This window comes from Mya arenaria, chromosome 4 (assembly GCF_026914265.1).
Source record: "Mya arenaria isolate MELC-2E11 chromosome 4, ASM2691426v1".
Classification (NCBI taxonomy): Eukaryota; Metazoa; Mollusca; class Bivalvia; order Myida; family Myidae; genus Mya; species Mya arenaria.
This window is the reverse complement of record NC_069125.1, coordinates 65,491,262-65,513,794: the sequence shown is the minus strand read 5'-3', so window position 1 is coordinate 65,513,794 and position 22,533 is coordinate 65,491,262. Positions and strand designations below refer to the sequence as shown.

Sequence of the window (22,533 nt, the reverse complement as noted above, 5' to 3'; positions counted from 1 at the left end):
TCAGTAAAATTAATTTCCAAACATCAGATTTTACAAGGTACTTCTGTTTTAGACGATGCGTAGCGCCAAACAGGTTCTGCTGCACGTGTCGCTGTTGATTGGCAGCCTCCTACCCTCAATCCACTGTCAGGTGCCTGCTACCGGTAAGGCTGATTTCTTACGGTCACACTGATTTCTTGGATTAATGTATGTGTATTTTTTTCGAATTTGGATTGACTCCGCACAGTATTGTAACAGTCCAAGGCGCTCATGAAATTATCTAATTCTTAGCAGCTATGCAATTGCGTTAAACGTTTTAAATATTAGTGATTACTGGTGGGAGTGCAGAAGATTTGACGAGTGTCGTGTTTGTTAATTCATCAATTCATTGTGATATTTCATTACTTGCTTTATTTTAAGCCGAAAAAAAATGAACAAAATGGTTTCAATTAATATGTAAACAGCATTAGAAACGTGACTTGCGAACCTTATTGTTGAACATGTCTAGTTCATTACGAACCACGAAGTTCTCCATCATTTCGATTAAATATCTAGTATTTGACATAAAGTGCATAAAACGCTATTGAAATTTTACATACATTCGCTAGGACTTAACCCGTTCAGACCATTGTCACTCACCAGAGGTTTGATAATGGTAAATCTACGCATAACATCATCGCTCTTGATGTACGAGAAAGATTTAGACAATCATATCGGCGGTGATAATAACTAGTTGCACTGTCATATTCTGTTGTCAATGCCTCACTACACTTAAGGCTACCACTTTTATTTCATTTTAATCCGGAAAATACTGCAATTATTATTCGTTAAAGAAATACATCATAATTCATGCACTTTACGAGGATCTGATACTAGGTAAAACTGGTCACACAATACAAATGATAGCATCTTGTTTTATTGCATTACACAGGCGGCGGATATTACCCAGTTAACGCGTACGCGCCTGTAGGGACAGGTGTGCGGGGCTACGCGAGCGGAGCCGTCTACCAACCGGCCGTTCAGCCCCTGCAGTCCCAGTACTGGACAGGCCAACAGTCCTCGCAGTACGCACAGCCACAGTATTCGGCCGGATACACACCGACCAACGGTTATTATCAACAGTATGGCCAGCAGGCCTATTCTCAGTACGGCCAGCAATACTATCCACAAACGACCGGGCAACAGTCTTATCCACAGTCGTATGGTCAACAGTATTACCCTCAGTCTTACGGTCAGCAGAACTATCACCCAGGATACTGGACGGGAGCCAGCCAAGGATACTACCCCCGGCAGCAAGTTCCTAACTACCCTGGCCATTATCCTGCCCACCCAGTCCACTACCCCACAAATCGCGGCTACTATCCCACGCAACGGAAGCCGTATAAAAAATCGAAAGATTTGACTAAGACTCTCTTAGGAGCGGTTGTCGTTGGGGCGGTGGCTGGCGCTGTAGCGCGCGGTTAAACGTTCCAAACATTGGTGAATTACCGGGACGAAAACTGCAGCTTTCTATCAAAGTCTAATTTATAAAATAAACGATTAGCACGCATGAAAGCATTGATTCCGTTACACAACTGCTATATCTACATTGATAAACAATGCATTTTGTGGCCTTATCACTTTTATTTTACAAGATTCGTACTGTTTACAGAGCTTTTATATATTATGCATATATGCTTGTCTTCATTTCTTTAAAATAATAAATATTCTTAAAATGTTCTCGTCTTTCTTTTTTTCAAATCGTATTTGACAACTTTATCCACTGTTTGTGCAGTGTAAAATGTTTCATATCGAAAACAAACGAAATAGTCTTGGACCATTCCTAATTTCGTTAACTACTCAAAGTCAGAAATATCAAATGAACTCGGTGAATTAAATGTAATAATTACTATCGCCTTAACTCACATTTGTTAACAATGCTTACACTATGTGAACCTGCTTTTATAATATAGTATCTCCGTTAATCTCTATTGTCCAATATGAAACATTTTAATTGAATTTTAAGAAAAGATTGAAGTCAATTGAAGATATCTACCTCCGTACACACTTCATGACGCAGTTCACCACCAACTCGGTGATTTCGAATATATGTTAAAAGTTCACCAGTACTGTTCAAGTTGATAGTGTGTGACTGGCCATGAGCTCTGACGTCGTCATAGTCCGATTGTCATCGATGTTGTCCATCACCCAAACACCTATTTACTTTTAACTTAAAAAAACAGAGTCATAAATGTCGTAAAGCTGGCTCCATGGACTGAAAAACAGAACAGCGCTGCCCCCCCCCCCCCCCCCCCCCACACACACAGACACACACATTAGAAGTGTTTTGTTTTCTCTTGCACGTTTCATCTGAAAGATTTTAAGAGAAAATCAACTTAAAACTTCCCGCGAGTGCCAGTGTTAAGTTGCGTATGAGCCAGGATATTTTTCACACGAGCAGGGGCAGCGGATAGGAGGCGAGGAACGACGAAGTATAAGGGGTGGGCGATGTACTCGTGCTTGCGCCATTTGCCATATAATAACTTTAGTAGTTAACACCATTTAACCTGAAACATGTTGATAAACTTGTAGTTACATAGTTGACCATTAAAGTATATTTTGATCTACTCGTGGTTACATAATTCGCCATTGAATAGCTTCATGTACTCTTGGTTACAGCATGTGACTTTAAATGGATCGATGCACTCATGGTTACAATATTTGACTTTGAATAGTTTGATGTACTCGTGGGTACAGTCTTTGGCTGGAATAGCTTGATACACTTGTGGTTACAGCCTTTGGTATTAAATAGCTTAATGTACTCGTGGCTACAGCCTTTGGCATTGGATAGCTTGATGTACTTGTGGTTACAGCCTTTTGTATTAAATAGCTTGATGTACTTGTGGTTACAGCCTTTTGCATTGCATAGGTTGGTGTACTCGTGGCTACAGCCTTTGGTATTGGATAGCTTGATGTACTCGTGGCTACAGCCTTTGGCATTGGATAGCTTGATGCACTCGTGGCTATAGCCTTTGGTATTAAAAAGCTTGATGTACTCGTGGTTACAGCCTTTTGCATTGCAAAGCTTGATGTACTCGTGGCTACAGCCTTTGGTATTGGATAGCTTGATGTACTCGTGGCTACATCCTTTGGCATTCTATAGCTTGATGCACTCGTGGCTTCTGCCTTAGGTATTAAAAAGCTTGATGTACTCGTGGTTACAGCCTTTTGCATTGCATAGCTTGATGTACTCGTGGTTAATGCCTTTGACATTGAATAGCTTGATGTACTCGTTGGTACAGCCATTGGCATTGAATAGCTTGATGTTCTTGTGGTTACAGCCTTTGGCATTGAATAGCTTGATGTACTTGTGGTTACAGTCTTTGGCATTGAATAGCTTGATGTACTTGTGGGGACAGCCTTTGGCATTCTATAGCTTGATGTACTCGTGGGTACAGCCTTTGGCATTGAATAGCTTGATGTACTCGTCGGTACAGTCTTAGGCATTGAATAATTTGATGCACTTGTGGGTACAGCCTTTTTGCATTCTATAGCTTGATGTACTCGTGGGTACAGCCTTTGGCATTGAATAATTTGATGCACTTATGGGGACAGCCTTTGGCATTCTATAGCTTGATGTACTCGTGGGTACAGCATTTGGCATTCTATAGCTTAACGTACTCGTGGGTACAGCCTTTGGCATTGAATAATTTGATGCACTTGTGGGTACAGCCTTTTGCATTGAATAATTTGATGCACTTGTGGTTACAGCCTTTGGCATTGAATAATTTGATGCACTTGTGGGTACAGCCTTTTGCATTGAATAGATTGATGTGCTTGTGGTTAATGCTTTGGCATTGAATAGCTTGATGTACTCGTGGGTACAGCCTTTGGCATTGAAAAAATTGATGCGCTTGTGGTTAATGCCTTTGGCATTGAATAGCTTGATGTACTTGTTGGTACAGCCTTTGGCATTGAATAGCTTGATGTTCTTGTGGTTACAGCCTTTGGCATTGAATAGCTTGATGTACTTGTGGCTACAGCCTTTGGCATTGAATAGCTTGATGTACTTGTGGTTACAGCCTTTGGCATTGAATAGCTTGATGTACTTGTGGTTACAGCCTTTGGCATTGAATAGCTTGATGCACTCGTGGCTACAACCTTTGGCATTGAATAGCTTGATGTACTCGTGGGTACAGCCTTTGGTATTGAATAGCTTGATGCACTCGTGGGTACAACCTTTGGCATTGAATAGCTTGATGTACTCGTGGGTACAGCCTTTGGCATTGAATAGCTTGATGTATTTGTGGCTACAGCCTTTGACATTGAATAGCTTGATGTACTTGTGGGTACAGCCTTCGGCATTGAATAGATTGATGTACTCGTTATTCCAATGCTTCGTATTTGGCTTGTTGATGATTCAGTGGTTGTAAGAGGATAACGCGAGAAAGTCCGTGAAATAGAGACTAGCGTTGATGACACCGTAGATGAAGAGGAAACAAGACTACCATGAAGTTTTAATGTTGACGTACAGATAACTTGACGTTATTTGAACCACTTAGTAACGTCACCCGCACGAAAGGGCATATGCGCAGTGCACGTGAGGTTGAGGTTGACGGTGATATCGTGGGGCTCGTGACCAGGGAAAACACGCACGTCTGATCGTTGGCGGCAAACTCGTCCTCTCAAGTGCTGTCGTTGCAGGACACCTTAACGGAGCCCTGCTCACATAATCACCAGTGGATCCAGAGGGGGGGGGGGGCTAAAATCATCCAAGTTTACTTATTATTTCAGTTTAGGTAATAACATACGCCCAAAATGCACCATTTCGGATTAGAAATAGTTCAAACTTTCTTCGGGGAGCACCCCAAACCCTCATGACAACACTTTAAACTAAATAAATTTCGATTCTGAGGGAGGGGTGTAAGTAAAAAAGGTTACATCCCTAAGTCACGCCCCCTCTAACGTCGATTCCTGGATCCACCCCTGCTAACAAAAATCATACCGTTAAGTCTTCAGCGGTTGAAAATATCATTAAGTAAGTATATAATATATGTTTAAAATTGGTGCATTTCACACTTCCTGCACTTTGAATAGTGCTTTTAGGTCATCTGTATTAATTTACCAGACTGAAACCAAGATAGAGATACATTCACACAGAAGTAACGTAATATGCGGTGGGTACGGTTCGCTGGTTGTCTGTGCGCCTGCTCCAGATGACAGCCCGGATACGAGGCTCCCGATGCCTTTTTTTAATATTTCTTCAGAATCATGCAGAATGTCTTTCCATTTCCTTTTCTGGAACATAATATGTAGACGGTTAACAAGGTAAGATATCGTAGATGTAAAAAAACAATGTCAAGATTTTAATGACCGAATTACAATCATGGATAACTCCCTCATCATCAGCAAATGCGCTGGAGTACCAAGTGTAACGTTCCGCTGTAGGCGGAAGTGCGTTCGAAGCGTAACGTTCCGCTGTAGGCGGAAGTGCGTTCATGGCGTAACGTTCCGCTGTAGGCGAAAGCGCGTTTATGGCGTAACGTTCCGCTGTAGGCGGAAGTGCGTTCAAAGCGTTACGTTCCGCTGAAGGCGGAAGTGGGTTCAAAGCGTAACGTTCCGCTGTAGGCGGAAGTGCGTTCAACGCGTAACGTTCCGCTGTAGGCGGAAGTGCGTTCATGGCGTAACGTTCCGCTGTAGGCGAAAGTGCGTTCATAGCGTTACGTTCCGCTGTAGGCGGAAGTGCGTTCAAAGCTTAACGTTCCGCTGTAGGCGGAAGTGCGTTCAAGGCGTAACGTTCCGCTGTAGGCGGAAGTGCGTTCAATGCGTAACGTTCCGCTGTAGGCGGAAGTGCGTTCATGGCGTAACGTTCCGCTGTAGGCGGAAGTGCGTTTATGGCGTAACGTTACGCTGTAGGCGAAAGTGCGTTCATAGCTTAACGTTCCGCTGTAGGCAGAAGTGCGTTCGAAGCGTTACGTTCCGCTGTAGGCGGAAGTGCGTTCAAAGCTTAACGTTCCGCTGTAGGCGGAAGTGCGTTCAACGCGTAACGTTCCGCTGTAGGCGGAAGTGCGTTCATAGCGTAACGTTCCGCTGTAGGCTGAAGTGCGTTCATAGCTTAACGTTCCGCTGTAGGCGGAAGTGCGTTCATAGCTTAACGTCCCGCTGTAGGCGGAAGAGCGTTCAACGCGTTACGTTCCGCTGTAGGCGGAAGTGCGTTCATACGTTGGTGTACTTGGTTGGTTATATGCAAATTAGCAAAACCCGGTCTCCGTAACGTGGCTGGATAATATTATATATATATATATATAAGACCAGTCGGGGTTGAGCGTGCTTTTCTCTGAAGGTATCCGTTACGTCCTTGGCCTCGCACGTTACACAAAACTGTATTGGTTGCATGCTGAAACATTGAGAGAACATGTCAGGGCCGAAAATGCCAGCCTCTATAGAAAAACGTCTCTGATCTGGTCCATGTTAACAGATAGTATCCAGTCTGAGTTCAAACTTCAAAATCGTACTTTGATTACAACGCGCTTTCAAGATAAAAAATGTTGACTGATTTCCACATGAATGTTTCGCTTTGATTTACATGTGTGTACGAGTGTTTCATAGCATTGACATATTAAAGATTTGTTTGTGATTAATTATGTTTATTATTCTGATTTTTATATACAACCAAGTTTTTGCCCATTTAAATTAAACAATACTTTTCGTCAGACTGTATTTTGTCACACGGTTTTTGTGAAAACACTAAATACTTTACTGACGGAAAAGGAATTGAAAATTTGGCTGCAAAATAAACATTAATCGATGATTGAAAATTATGCTCAATTCATTTATAATATCTGCTGTAATGTTATGTTATTGAATACGTTGTAGTTATTGATAGAACATTTAAAGAAATGTTGCAGGTAGTTCATTCAAATAAATAATACCATTTTTAAGCAATAAACCTGTTATTCCATAAATTGTCGGAATTTTTATCATTTGTATCACAAATGGAATAATGATTACGTAAATATAGTCACAAAACATTTTCGTAGTGTGAGCAAAGTACATGATTAACGGGTCATTAGAACGAAATCTTGACGACACTTTAATTAAAGTGGCCCTCTTATTTAAAATCAATACATACACATGTATAACGAACTTAAATTTGAGTGATAAACCTAAATAACTTCTTCCTAAATAATGCATTTATTGAAAATATTAATTAATGATAACAAAATTGTAACCTTGTATATAATAGCTGAATACCCCAAAATATTAAATGATTGCTAAAAGATTTACAGTGATCTACTATCGTCTCATAAGGTTGAAATACCACCTTTCTTCCAAATTAAACTCGGTATCCTTCATCAGCATCATCGTTTTCGGCATTTGTTCATCCTTTTTGGTATATTAAAACAATTGTATAAAATGTGTTTAATCTTATTTGGGATTAATTGTGCATTTTTAAGCAAATGTAATCGATTATTCATACGTATTCTTGGTATAGTGCAAGACTTCAATCCATTATTTTATGTTCACATTATCGTCATGCATCTTAAATCGAAAACGTATTAAACGAGAATACTATCGCGACTGATCACAGCGGTAACTTATTATATTCGAGTATGTTTTTATTCGATCCTTGAGGCTTCCAACCAATGCAAAACACGTAACCCTGAGATCAGCTAGGGCTGACATTAGCATATGTACGCAATTTGCTTTGTATCCCTGCTGCATTGTAGCGCATACAGTGCATGCGGGGAACCAAAACGCAAACGTTGGCGGCAAACACCGAACAACTGGTTTAGGCATTGTCCCATTGTCCCACCACTCTGCAAGTAAGGAGGATGCTGCGTACGCCTGGTGATGTCATACATTAGGTCTGACAATTTACATCAACAGAAGCAAAAATACTATGCATAACCAGCCCAAGGTTGGCACGTATACTTGTCATAACAGATTAATACCTAGGTCACATGTTCGTACGAAGACCGAATGATAAATGAACTCGTACTATTCAACCAATATTTAAAATCCGTACGGTTTCTTTGCATTCATAGCTTCTGGTCACATGCATACGGACCCCGTACGACCTCTTGGAGGATATCCATATAGTCATCGCAGACAAGTCGTGCGGAGTTCACAAGGAGCTCGAACATACTTTGTAGGATGCCCGTAAGGTGTCCGCACGGTGTCCGTGCATCAAAAATAGACCAGTTCGGTGATATCTGGAGGTTTCTCATTTCTAGCCAGTCATTTGAAGTGGAAATACTTAGTTCAAATAAATTAAGAAAAAAATAAATCAAGATGCCTCCAAAAGGACAGTGTGGTACTAATAGAAAAGGGAAAAGGAAGGCTCCCAAGAAAAAACATGGATCTGATTTAAAAGTAGGCATATAATTGGTCGACACGGATCAGAGAAAACAGCAGATGCTGTCAAAAATATCGTACGGAATCCTTGCGGCGGACGTTACGCATGTGTGCCCCTTGTGGACAACGCAAGTTCCCCGCCCGGTGCCCGAAGAATTTTACGAACATCGTGCGTTGACTGTGCAGCTCCCCTGCAATACTCGTAAGAACACCGGCAAGCAAACTGGTGTTCTAAATCTGCAAGGACATCGTGCGATTCCCAAACGAGCTCTACCGAGCTCGAACGAGCGCTACTGGGACCCTTGCGGGCTGCTCCCGACTACAAAAATTTCTACGAGCTCGATGAGAACTCGGGAGCTCGGCTTGGAGGCCCGAGTCCTATTTGCGAGTTCAAAAAATTCGTACAATGCCCACAAGAGTCAACGGTGTCTGTGCGGACTCTGTGTGATTTTGCAAAATTTCGACCAAAAACCTACTCGCCCGGAGTTCGTAGCTTAAATAGCTTTGTATCTAAAGCATATAGTTATACGGTGTATGTCGTAGTTCAAATGGAAATACAAGAACATATACGGTAGCCAACAAACTAATCTTTAGATTGAAATAATGGTTCCATTTCCATAATAGCCATTCGAATAAAACGTATGGATACATACGTTCATGGACTCAACATACATGCACAAGTTTAAATTGTATACTGTATGTGTTCGTAAATTATATTTTAATTAAGTACCAAAATAAAATTTTCATAGACTTAAAAAAGCCTTTGATATCGTTTCTTTTAATGAACATCTAATGATTTACGCAAGTATAAAACGTGGAAGGAATTTTGTTATGCGTTGAATACCACTTATTATGTTTATAATTATTAGAAGAAATCATTGTACCATTCCTGACCTATCGTTACACCCATGGTTTTACTCCAATATTTTGGCAGACATCTGCCTTAGGAAACCTTGTAAAGAGCACTGTCATTGAAGGGCTCCCGAATCCTTGATTGTATTTCAATCCATTATTCAGTAATAACGTTTGCTGGAGAATGCTTTCTTCTCAGCCAGTAAGAAATACACAAAAAGTTAATTACTCGCCCCAAAAAATCTAAGGATTTAAAAAGCGATTCTTTAATACTACATCGAGAATTCGGCCCAATGTACGAGTTTTGGTGCACCCATTCAAAACGTTTTTACGGTGTAAAAGGAGGAGTTAATTTGTAGTCAACAATTGTGTCAATATCTAAAGTGAGGTCGGTAATATCTTAATGACAGCATTAAGATGTCATAATGTACAACAAGTAATGAATTCGTTTAACTGAAATACGATCTGCATTTTAGATGTGTTCATTTATCTGATACATGCCTTAATATTCGAGAAGAATATAATAAATTTAAATTATTTAAAGTTTATTTAGACACACGTGAATTGTATTTGATTAAAATATAGACATACGCCAATTCTATAAATGAACGGTTAAATAGTAAACAAAAGTATCTGTTATAGGACCATTGCTTTTTCTCTCGGGTCTATAATTTGAAAAAACGGTTGGCACCTTACAAGCATTACCATTGATAATCCGCCATAAGTACCACAATACACCTTGAATGGTTTGTCTGATATTGTGTTTTCTTCGTCCATTAGTACCATAGTAAATCTTGAATGGTTTGTCTGATATTGTGTTTTCTTCGTCCATGAGTACCATAGCAAACCTTAAATGTATTGTCTGATATTGTGTATTCTTCTACTGTGATAACCATAGTAAATCTTGATTGGTTTGTCTGATATTGCGTTTTCTTCGTCCATTAGTACCATATTAAATATTGATTGGTTTGTCTGATATTGCGTTTTCTTCGTGCATAAGTACCATAGTAAATATTGATTGGTTTGTCTGATATTGCGTTTTCTTCGTGCATAAGTACCATAGTAAATATTGATAGGTTTGTCTGATATTGCGTTTTCTTCGTGCATAAGTACTATAGTAAATATTGATAGGTTTGTCTGATATTGCGTTTTCTTCGTGCATAAGTACTATAGTAAATATTGATTGGTTTGTCTGATATTGCGTTTTCTTCGTGCATAAGTACCATAGTAAATATTGATTGGTTTGTCTGATATTGTGTTTTCTTCGTGCATAAGTACCATAGTAAATATTGATAGGTTTGTCTGATATTGCGTTTTCTTCGTCCATTAGTACCATAGTAAATCTTGATTGGTTTGTCTGATATTGTGTTTTCTTCGTGCATAAGTACCATAGTAAATATTGTTTGGTTTGTCTGATATTGCGTTTTCTTCGTCCATTAGTACCATAGTAAATCTTGATAGGTTTGTCTGATATTGTGTTTTCTTCGTCTATTAGTACCATAGTAAATCTTGATTGGTTTGTCTGATATTGTGTTTTCTTCGTGCATAAGTACCATAGTAAATATTGTTTGGTTTGTCTGATATTGCGTTTTCTTCGTCCATTAGTACCATAGTAAATCTTGATAGGTTTGTCTGATATTGTGTTTTCTTCGTCTATTAGTACCATAGTTAATCTTGATTGGTTTGTCTGATATTGTGTTTTCTTCGTCCATTAGTACCATAGTTAATCTTGATAGGTTTGTCTGATATTGTGTTTTCTTCGTCTATTAGTACCATAGTTAATCTTGATTGGTTTGTCTGATATTGTGTTTTCTTCGTCCATTAGTACCATAGTTAATCTTGATAGGTTTGTCTGATATTGTGTTTTCTTCGTCTATTAGTACCATAGTTAATCTTGATTGGTTTGTCTGATATTGTGTTTTCTTCGTCCATTAGTACCATAGTTAATCTTGAATGGTTTGTCTTATATCGTGTTTTCTTCTAATATGAGTACCATATTAAATATTGATTGGTTTGTCTGATATTGCGTTTTCTTCGTGCATAAGTACCATAGTAAATATTGAATGGTTTGTCTTATATCGTGTTTTCTTCTAATATGAGTACCATATTAAGTATTGAATGGTTTGTCTGATATTGCGTTTTCTTCTAATATGAGTACCATATTAAATATTGAATGGTTTGTCTTATATCGTGTTTTCTTCTAATATGAGTACCATATTAAATATTGAATGGTTTGTCTGATATTGCGTTTTCTTCGTGCATAAGTACCATAGTAAATATTGAATGGTTTGTCTGATATTGCGTTTTCTTCTAATATGAGTACCATATTAAATATTGATTGGTTTGTCTGATATTGCGTTTTCTTCGTGCATAAGTACCATAGTAAATATTGAATGGTTTGTCTGATATTGTGTTTTCTTCTAATATGAGTACCATATTAAATATTGATTGGTTTGTCTGATATTGCGTTTTCTTCGTGCATAAGTACCATAGTAAATATTGAATGGTTTGTCTTATATCGTGTTTTCTTCTAATATGAGTACCATATTAAATATTGATTGGTTTGTCTGATATTGCGTTTTCTTCGTGCATAAGTACCATAGTAAATATTGATTGGTTTGTCTGATATTGCGTTTTCTTCGTGCATAAGTACCATAGTAAATATTGAATGGTTTGTCTTATATCGTGTTTTCTTCTAATATGAGTACCATATTAAGTATTGAATGGTTTGTCTGATATTGCGTTTTCTTCTAATATGAGTACCATATTAAATATTGAATGGTTTGTCTTATATCGTGTTTTCTTCTAATATGAGTACCATATTAATCTTGAACGGTTCGTCTTATGTTGTGATGTTTTCTTCATTAATTAATAATTACTTTATTAAATTTTGAACTGTTTGTGTAATAGTATGCTGTCTTATACCATATCCAGTACTATAGTAAATCTGAAAGGCTTTGCTGATATTGTACCAGCAGTTCCATGGTAAATTGTGAACGGTGTATCATAGTAAATCTGATATTTTGTCGTCAACCAACATGAAGAAAAGGTTATTAGTTTCTTACTTGATTACAGAACAATTTCTTCAAAATCTAAAACATTGTAACAACAAGAGCCCTGAATGTCATTACGTCATGATTGCGCTCACCTACTTTATTGTTTGACTTTTTTGATGAGTATTCAGATAAAGTATAAAGTGGCATCATTTCGTTGTTGAGTAAACATCGCTATTGAAGATCATTTTAAAAAGATCCATTGTAACTTAAAGTGTTATGTCTCTTAACACCGTTTAGAGTTATTAAAGTGCATTGTTAAAAAGGTGTTTCATAGAAAACTAAAAGATCAAGAGGAGCTGTACAGAGGACTACAAATTAAGTCCAAACGCTGAATTGGACAGAAATGAGAGGTTCAGAAAGATCCGATTATTGCTGTCCTCTTTTAATACACATTGATATTTTACTTCCAATGACTATTATTGCTTCAAGTGATGGGCAATCGTCATGGTCTTTCGACATCGCTTACTTTGTGTATTCAGATGACCTTACCAACCTTCCGTATCAGAAGATTACAATTCCGTTTTGGTACCGGTTCAGTGTATTCCTCCCCGATGCCTTCTACCAGTGTCAGGCTTATTATTGCTGGTATTTTCTTTTGCCCCACTTCCATGGCGCTGATAGATCTGCCGAGTAGGGCATTAGCTTTTCTCACTTCCAGAACATGAAGTCTTAATTACTAGCTTTTAGTAAGTCTTGCTTAAAACCTCTAGTCTCTCGTTACATTCAGATTGGAGGCCTTCAACATTACCAGTTTAACCTGATACTTGGTAGGGGAATTATCTTGTCTGTTTAAAATGGTCAAAAACAGCGCTTACTATTTGAGCTAATGCCAGTTCATAACATGTACACCGTATGCTGTAAAATGTGATATTGCAGAGTATTAGTATCATCCCACAATTGCTGGCGTTGGCTCGTCAGCTATGTCGAGCAAATAATTTGTGGAGTATTTGTGACTGGTTTGTGGGAAAACTATGAAATTTTTGCTTTTGCAATTTTGATACTGGACCTAGGTCAAAAGTTTGTGTACATTTAGGGTTGTGATAAAATTTCGGCAATGTAATTTATCTTGTGGCCGTAGCAACGAAATATGTTCAAATGGAAGAGCTGAACACTTTACTAGCACCTTTCTTGTTGTTTGCTACCGTTGTCAGCTGTGCATAACACTTTATAGAATATATATTATAATATACATATACACTGAAACCGCCTTTTCCAACTGTATGGTCAAACGTTTTTATTTTAGTGTTTTGTTTTCTCGTACCATTATCTAACATCTACTATCTATATAATTATAACATCTTTCTGCAATACCTCCCGATATTTTTCGACTGTATGGTCAAACGTATTTTGTTCTCTCTTAACATTTTCTAATTCTGTCTATCTTTCTGCAATACTTCACTTTACTAGTTTAAGGAGTTGCCGGGCCTCTACTTGATAAGTGTGTCGATAAAAAAGACGCCTTTTCATATCATTACGAAAGAGTTGATCGTTATAGATGTGCAATTAACTATCGGGCATAAATCAAAATATTATATCTAAAGACGTGAATTGTTTAAGTAACTGCTAATTTACAACATTAGTTTTTATACTAGTATAATGTTAAGCACGAGGCGGGTGAACTATCTTGCAATTGTGGTACTTTTGTCTTTTATCGGCACAGGTAAGATTAATGCTTAAAATATACATCATATGAATATATTAAATAAATTATTTAAAACATGACCACTTAGTGTTTCAATCATATAGATTCCAGTATCAGCTAACATGACCCAAATAAAAAAGTAGTTTATTTCTACGTGTTCGGAATTCATTCGTCCGTTTGTTGGTACTATGCTGTTGTTTTTGAACCATTTTGCCGTGTCAAGTATTATTATTTTTCGTTTCAATTGCTTTACTTGATATTTGTTTGACATTGGACATGAACCTAAATTACCATTTTCCTCACATTCATTCTGAACAGGGGAATTCAATAATAATATTGTTTGTTAAAAATAAACGAATTCATCAATAAGAAATAACTCCATATTGATTGCCTATACCTGATGAAGTCTCATTTTATATTAATGCATTAACGACATTCGTTTTTGAATACTATCATTTCGCTTATTTCGTGAATACTGTGAATGTTGCGAATGTTCCGAATCTTGTTAATGTTGCAAATGTTGTGAATGATGCGAATCAACTGAACTGTACGAATGTCATAAATGATTCGATTGTCATAAATGATGAGAATGTCATGAATGATGCGAATGTCAGGAATGTTGTGTATGTCGTGAACGATATGAATGATGCGAATGTCATGAATGATGCGAATGTCATGAATGATGCGAATGTTGTGTATGTCGTAAATGATATGAATGATGCGAATGTCATGAATGATGCGAATGTTGTGTATGTCGGGAATGATATGAATGATGCAAATGTTAAGAATGTCATAAATGATGCGATTGTTGTGAATGTCGTGAAAGATATGAATGATGCGAATGTCATGAATGATGCGAATGTCATGAATGATGCGAATGTCATGAATGATGCGAATGATATGAATGATGCGAATGATATGAATGATGCGAATGTTGTGTATGTCGTGAATGATATGAATGATGCGAATGTCATGAATGATGCGAATGTTGTGTATGTCGGGAAAGATATGAATGATGCGAATGTCATGAATGATGCGAATGTTGTGCATGTCGTGAAGGATATGAATGTCGTGAATGTTGCACAGATGATAAAAAAGGATGTTATTTGAATGTGGAATGGCGTAAGTTGAGCAAACTTTACACAGCTCGTTATAAGACGCTCGTTTGTAATTGATACTGTAAGCAATTTTCATTTTGTTTTAATTCAAACTCAATATTTGTCAGGATTCTATAAATTATTTAACTGTTGCAAGCGAAATTGGACTAATTTTAAGAGGCAGCAATGGAACCAGAAGTTAGTTATTGTATGAACAACTTAATGTTGTATACCATTATGTTTAGTTATTATAGTAGGCTAGTAATATTTTTGTAGATATACATGTAGTTAAAGTATTTTAGTTAAGATGTTATGCACTGTTGAAATTACCTGCATAGTTCCCTACCATGTGCACTGATTGAAAACGTTACTCTGCCTGAAGACTGACGAGTGACTCCGTTGCTTGCTTTTTTTTTTGCCAAGATCTGCCTTCACGAATAAAACCTTTGTAAATGCCATAAGTCATATGAGGAAGAAGTGAATCTAGTCATTAGAAGACATGAAGAAACAAATAAAGATACAAGAGATCCGGGTGCGAATAGAACTCTTGGTTCCTTAACGTTCTCAATGTAAGGCACCGATATACGGATAACAATTTCCTGGGTTGAACCAGTACTGAGTACAACATTATCCCCAGTTCTACCCTTTTAATGGCGATAGTTGGGCAAGGGAGCTGCTGGTGCCATATTACAACGTATTTCAGCTTGACGTGGCCGGGGTTTGAACCCCCGAACCCGAACCGAACGCTCTATCACTGAGCTACCGAGGCGGACTGACTCCATTGCTGTATGTTTGTTTATTTGTGTTTATAAAGGTCTGCCCGAACCTATTGGCTGCATTATGGCTTGACATCCACCGTAGACGCCATCACGACTTAAATTATGTTGAAATTCCATAAGTGACATCAGATAAATTAATTCAACTTGTCCGGCCAGGTGACCACAAACCAAACAAATTTTAAACATGCAGTTTGGAAAAATGATAAATATTACTAATACACTATAAAAACATAGCAGGTATTCTAATCGCAATTTAATTAAGATGATAAAGGTCACAAAAAGGCTATTCAGTTTACAATAAAACACAAAACAAGTGTCTGGATAAAATAAGCACCCGCAGTATCGGTCAAAAGATTCACCAATTTCATGGGAGTCTCTTCAATGATAAAAATAAAAAGGTTCAAGATCATATGACTCGTCGAAAAATTGAAAAGGAGCCTCGGCCAAGAACCATATGGTACACGTCAAAAATATAAATTTTAGTGAAATTTTAGCAGGCTTGTTTATCTTCACACTGCGTTATCAAACGTTTGTTTAGTATTTAAATCACTTAAACAACCATATCGGTTCTGAATGACAACTGGCAAAAACGAGGCCAAGTCGAACAAATAAAACACATATTTGTAATGGCGTACTGTGATTTACTGTGATGAATACCAACAACAGAAACTATTTCTTATTCACAAGTTCCACTGTGTGACTTTGTTGCAGTGTCGTCTGCTGTTTCTTTCACGAATCTTCCGAGCACGATTAGTGTCAGCAGTAGTTTGGGGCTGGACGACGCCGTCTTTACAGTGCGCACCAACAATGACGCCGTTAATGCCGTCACGTTAGCGTCAACGTCACAGTACTTCACACAAGACTCCGCCAATGACGGTAACGGAAGTGTTTTTTCTTTCGTTATTTTGATATGATGGACACTATTTAAACATTAAAACACTTCCAAACAGAAGTTGCATTAATAGTCTCACTGCCAGCGCAAAATGAAAGTTCTCGCCTTTATCATCTGGCTGACAAATGCACAACTCTATGATCAGGTCTGCTGTTAGTCGGATCATGTATGGAGTCCAGTCTCGGAGACGTAACGGAGGTGTTGACGTTCACGGCCACGGACGGAACACAGACGGCCACCGCCACGCTCACCGTCAACATCGTTGACACGGTACGCCTCCGTCTTGATATAGGGCTATGGTCATAACTTATAAGCAATCTGGGGGCAGTCATTTCGCATATGTAATAGATGCTGCACCCACAACTCGAGTTATACAGTTTATACACGAGCGCCTCAGTACATGTGTATGGTTTCAATCACGATGGTAGTGGTTGACGTAAATATAATTTTATGCCGACATAAATGTAAATGGATCTGCGGGTTGAACTGAATCACCCCTTGCTAAATGTGCGGGTTTAACCGGTTACATCTAAAGCGTGGCTTATCAGCGTTCCACACCGTGACCAGTGGTCACGTGGTGTGTGCTTGGCTTATCAGCGTTCGAAGCCGTGACCAGTGGTCACGTGGTGGGTGTCAGCCTATCGCTAGCCTCCCGCGTCAGCCATTCTAGAAAAATCTTCTGAGATACGTGCTTGCATATTTTGAGCAAAATATTTTGCATAATTTTACAATACAAATATTTTATCCGCACGCTAGTTTTCAACGGTTAAGCTCTGTCTGCTTATTACCGTTCCGATATGGACGAAAAGAAAAGAACCCACTAAAACATGGAATAAGTCTAAATATACGTCTGTTCCCTTCTTAAGTTCATATTACCCTTGGTGACCCGTCCTTTCTATGAAAGATGGGGGGGGGGGTGTTTTGTTTTTTCAATTTTTCAATTTTGCTTGATCAGTGATTTTCGGATTATGTTAATATTAATTCATGTGGTGAGTATAATCACTAAAGGTCCCGATAATGCACAACGTACCAGCCACAACGTGGAAGCTGACCACATCGGAACGTAACGGTCTGCAGGAGCTGTACGTTATTGACGTGTCTAACGGCTGTGACGATGTCGATTGCGTGGTGACGTCAGTCGTTCCCGACACGGGCGCTAATGTCCGAATGCAACAAGGTAAATTGAACCTTTCACTGCGTTGTTAATGTTTTTATGTTTGGAATAAATACGGTATTTATTTGTTGAGATTATTTTTACCGTGAAACATTTGGAATTCAACCAGTGAAGTGGCTCCTTTTTATAATCAAGAATGATGTTTTATCCAGGAACAAATATCGTCGCTAACGTGAAACTGCTTAATGAGCCAACTTCCCTTGAAATATCCGTGAACTGCGGCGGCGCAACAGGGACAATTTACCTTGGCGTTTCAATAACAACCCCACCACCAACGACAACGCCAACAACCACAACTTCTCTAACAACAATGCCAACAACAACTACAACGCCAACTACAACTACAACACCAACTACAACTACAACCACAACATCAACTTTAACTACAACGCCAACTACAACGCCAACTACAACCACAACGCCAACTACAACCACAACGCCAACTACAACCACAACACCAACAACAACCACAACACCAACTACAACCACAACACCAACTACAACGCCAACTACAACTACAACCACAACGCCAATTACAACAACAACGCCAACTACAACCACAACGCCAATTACAACCACAACTGTAACTACAACAACAACTACAACAACAACAACGCCAACTACAAACACAACGCCAATTACAACAACAACGCCAACTACAGCCACAACGCCAACTACAACCACAACTGCAACCACAACACCAACTACAACCACAACGCCAACTACAACCACAACACCAACTACAACCACAACTACTACCACAATACCAACTACATCTACACCACCAACTACAACCACAACGCCAACTACAACTACAACGCCAACTACAACTACAAAGCCAACTTCAACCACAACGCCAACTACAACTACAACGCCAACTACAACCACAACGCCAACTACAACTACAAAGCCAACTACAACTACAACGCCAACTACAACCACAACGCCAACTACAACTACAACGCCAACTACAACCCCAACGCCAACTACAACCACAACGCCAACTACAACGCCAACTACAACCACAACGCCAACTACAACGCCACCAACGACTATAACAACAACAACAACTTCACTTTCAACGCCAACTACAACCACAACGCCAACTACAACCACAACGCCAACTACAACCACAACTACATCTACAACCACAACCACAACACCAACGCCAACGCCAACTACAACAACAACACCAACTACAGCCACAACGCCAACTACAACCACAACTGCAACCACAACACAAACTACAACCACAACGCCAACTACAACCACAACACCAACTACAACCACAACTACTACCACAATACCAACTACATCTACACCACCAACTACAACCACAACGCCAACTACAACTACAACGCCAACTACAACTACAAAGCCAACTTCAACCACAACGCCAACTACAACTACAACGCCAACTACAACCACAACGCCAACTACAACTACAAAGCCAACTACAACTACAAAGCCAACTACAACCACAACGCCAACTACAACTACAACGCCAACTACAACCCCAACGCCAACTACAACCACAACGCCAACTACAACGCCAACTACAACCACAACGCCAACTACAACGCCACCAACGACTATAACAACAACAACAACAACTTCACTTTCAACGCCAACTACAACCACAACGCCAACTACAACCACAACGCCAACTACAACCACAACTGCATCTACAACCACAACCACAACACCAACGCCAACGCCAACTACAACAACAACACCAACTACAACCACAACTGCATCTATAACCACAACGTCAACAACAACCACAACGCCAACTACAACCACAACTGCATCTATAACCACAACGTCAACAACAACCACAACGCCAACTACAACCACAACGCCAACTACAGCCACAACTGCAACTACAACCACAACACCAACAACAACGCCAACTACAACCACAGCGCCAACTGCAACTACAACGCCAACTACAACCACAACACCAACTACAACCACAACGCCAGCTACAACGCCAACTACAACCACAGCGCCAACTACAACCACAACACCAACTACAACCACAGCGCCAACTACAACCACAACACCAACTACAACCACAACGCCAACTACAACCACAACTGCAACTACAACCACAACACCAACAACAACGCCAACTACAACTACAACACCAACTACAACCACAACACCAACTACAACCACAACGCCAACTACAACCACAACGCCAACTACAACCACAACAAATACCACAATACCAACTACATCTACAACGCCAACTTCTAATTTTTCACAAACCAATCCTTCTGCGCTTATTACTTCCACAACATTAATGGCTGTTGCACAATTTGATGAAGAACCAGACGTTCTAAACGTGAAGGAGGAGGAGTCCTCAGGGTTCTTTGACAGTCCATGGGTTATTGCGGGGCTAGCTGGGATACCTGTAGTGTTGGGCGGGGCGGGGCTCGCTCTCTGTCTTGCCAGGAGGCTTGGAGCGCACGGGTTGAAGAAGGTGGCTGCTGCAAGACGAAGGTATCTTGTGATTTTTCTTTGCGATTTCATTTAGCTTGATAAAAAATCTAACTGAAAATATCCCCCCTCTGTGTTTAATACTCCAATGTGTACTTATATCTAAGACGGTTTCATAATATAACTACCATATGATGGATAACAGTGTTGTGCATGTGCGAATGCTGGTTGTTAATTGTTGGTTATATTACACTCATTATTAACTTTCTTGTCTGAAGACGGGACAGCGAGGACGAGGAGGGGGATATTGACGGTGTTCAGGAGGAGGCGCCAAGGCCGCCCACCGGAAGGCGGCTTAGCATCTTCTCACGCGGAGGCAGCGCGCAGCTGGCGCCGAGTTCAAGGACATGCACGGCCATGACACATCCAGGTACGTGGCCGCGGTCGTGTTTTAGAGGAACTGCTCCTTGTAATTAGTATTGACTTATGTGGCTTATATATATCCAATCATGTATAACGACACTTTCTTAGCTATTTTTTTTACTTCGTTTGCATTTTAATTTTCAGATGATCACAGTCTAACACCCGTTGGTAAGTGCCCGCTTATTAGAAAAATTAAACTTTACACATACACGTCTTATTATCTACACACAAGCTATATTAATTATTTAAGAAAAATTAATATCTTGCCTTCTTTGCGCTAAACGGTTTGTTGCCACGAGGCAAACCTAGTTGGCGTTTACAAAAGAGCAATTGGTTTCGTGTTGAAAAAATGTTTTCAAAATTTATGCTTTTATAGAGTTATTTCTTTTTAAAGCCTTCATTCAGGTTGGATAAGCATGCTTTACAAACATATAATTATACTTCACAGAACTGACTGGGCTGCGGTTTGTATGAGACTTCAGATGGAAACCTGTCGGAACATATGCGACCGTACAGACTGTACGTCGTCGCGCAATCCCATTTAAAACATATCGTGATGTTCAAATCATTTCAATACCCTGTGTAATAGTGTAACGTCTTGAATTGAGTATTAAGAGTGATTTTAATGAGATTGGTCATCGCGGAGCCCGGTACATTTACCGTCATAATGTTGTTGTTTTTTGTGATCTTCCCTGTTTATTGATGACAAAAATGATTGAGGCTTTTGGTTCAGCTATTATCATGTCCTTTATAATGACATAGAATAATACATTAGGACCACCAATCCCTTAACAGAATGAAACAACACGAACAAATATCCGTAAACTGATAACAGAATACAACAACATGACCTACAATCTAAAAACTGTCATGTAACACCATGACCAAAAATCAATTTTAGACAGAATACAAAACCATGACTACCAATCGACTTTAGACAGAAAACAAAACCATGACCACCAATCAACTGTAGGTAGAACGCAGCACTATGAACGCCAATCAACTGTAGACCGAAAACTAAACCCTGACCACCAATCAACTTTAGATAGAATGCAACACCATGACTACCAATCAACTGTAGATAGAATGCAGCACCATGACCACCACTTAACTGTAAAAATAATGCAGCACCATGACCACCACTCAACTGTAGATAGAATGCAGCACTATGACCATCACTCAACTGTAGATAGAATGCAGCACTATGACCACCACTCAACTGTAGATAGAATATAACTCCAAGACCACCACTCAACTGTAGATAGAATATAACTCCAAGACCACCAATCAACTGTAGATAGAATGCAGCAGCACCACCACCACCATTTTAACTGTATATAGAATGCAGCACTATGACAAAAACTCAACTGTAGATAGAATGCAACACCATGACTATCACTCAACTGTAGATAGAATACAACACCATGACCACCAATCAGCTGTAGATAGAGTATAACTCCAGGACCACCAATCAACTGTAGATAGAATGCAGCACCATGACCACCACTCAACTGTAGATAGAATGCAACACCATGGGCAACACTCAACTGTAGATCAAATGCAACACCACGAACGCCAATCCGTCAAAGTTAGACATAATACAACAACATGACCACCAATATGAACACATTAAAAAGAATGCATAACCATGCCCACCATTATGTAAACTTTGGACAAAATACAACACCGCCAACACCAATCCGTTAACTGTATTCAGAATACCAGTTAGCGCCCAAAATCGTCCCATAAAATGAGAGCTTCGGATTTTGTGATCCTTCCCACATTATGGGTACACGGATTTCAAGCAAAAGTACCCAACGTAATAATGAGTTACAGCATAATTATGCATGCAGTGTT

The 22,533-nt window shown here is 39.3% G+C and overlaps 1 protein-coding gene across 1 annotated transcript; it reads left to right on the top strand.

Moving 5' to 3' along the window:
* Positions 1–55: 55 nt before the first annotated feature.
* LOC128231001 (mucin-2-like) lies at positions 56–21,150 on the top strand. Its single transcript, XM_052943425.1, has 9 exons — positions 56–143; positions 911–1,438; positions 16,454–16,618; positions 16,780–16,904; positions 17,643–17,811; positions 18,195–19,852; positions 20,165–20,316; positions 20,532–20,683; positions 21,125–21,150. The coding sequence occupies exons 1-9, from the start codon at positions 56–58 to the stop codon at positions 21,148–21,150; spliced, it is 3,063 nt and encodes a 1,020-aa protein (XP_052799385.1).
* Positions 21,151–22,533: the final 1,383 nt, after the last annotated feature.

Excerpts from the sequence above, each read along its gene's own strand:
- LOC128231001 (XM_052943425.1), top strand. The coding sequence starts at position 56 with ATGCGTAGCGCCAAACAGGTTCTGCTGCACGTGTCGCTGTTGATTGGC. Across the intron at positions 144-910 it reads CTGTCAGGTGCCTGCTACCG|GCGGCGGATATTACCCAGTT; the intron begins GTAAGGCTGATT and ends TGCATTACACAG. Across the intron at positions 19,853-20,164 it reads CAACACCAACTACAACCACA|GAGGAGGAGTCCTCAGGGTT; the intron begins GCGCCAACTACA and ends CTAAACGTGAAG.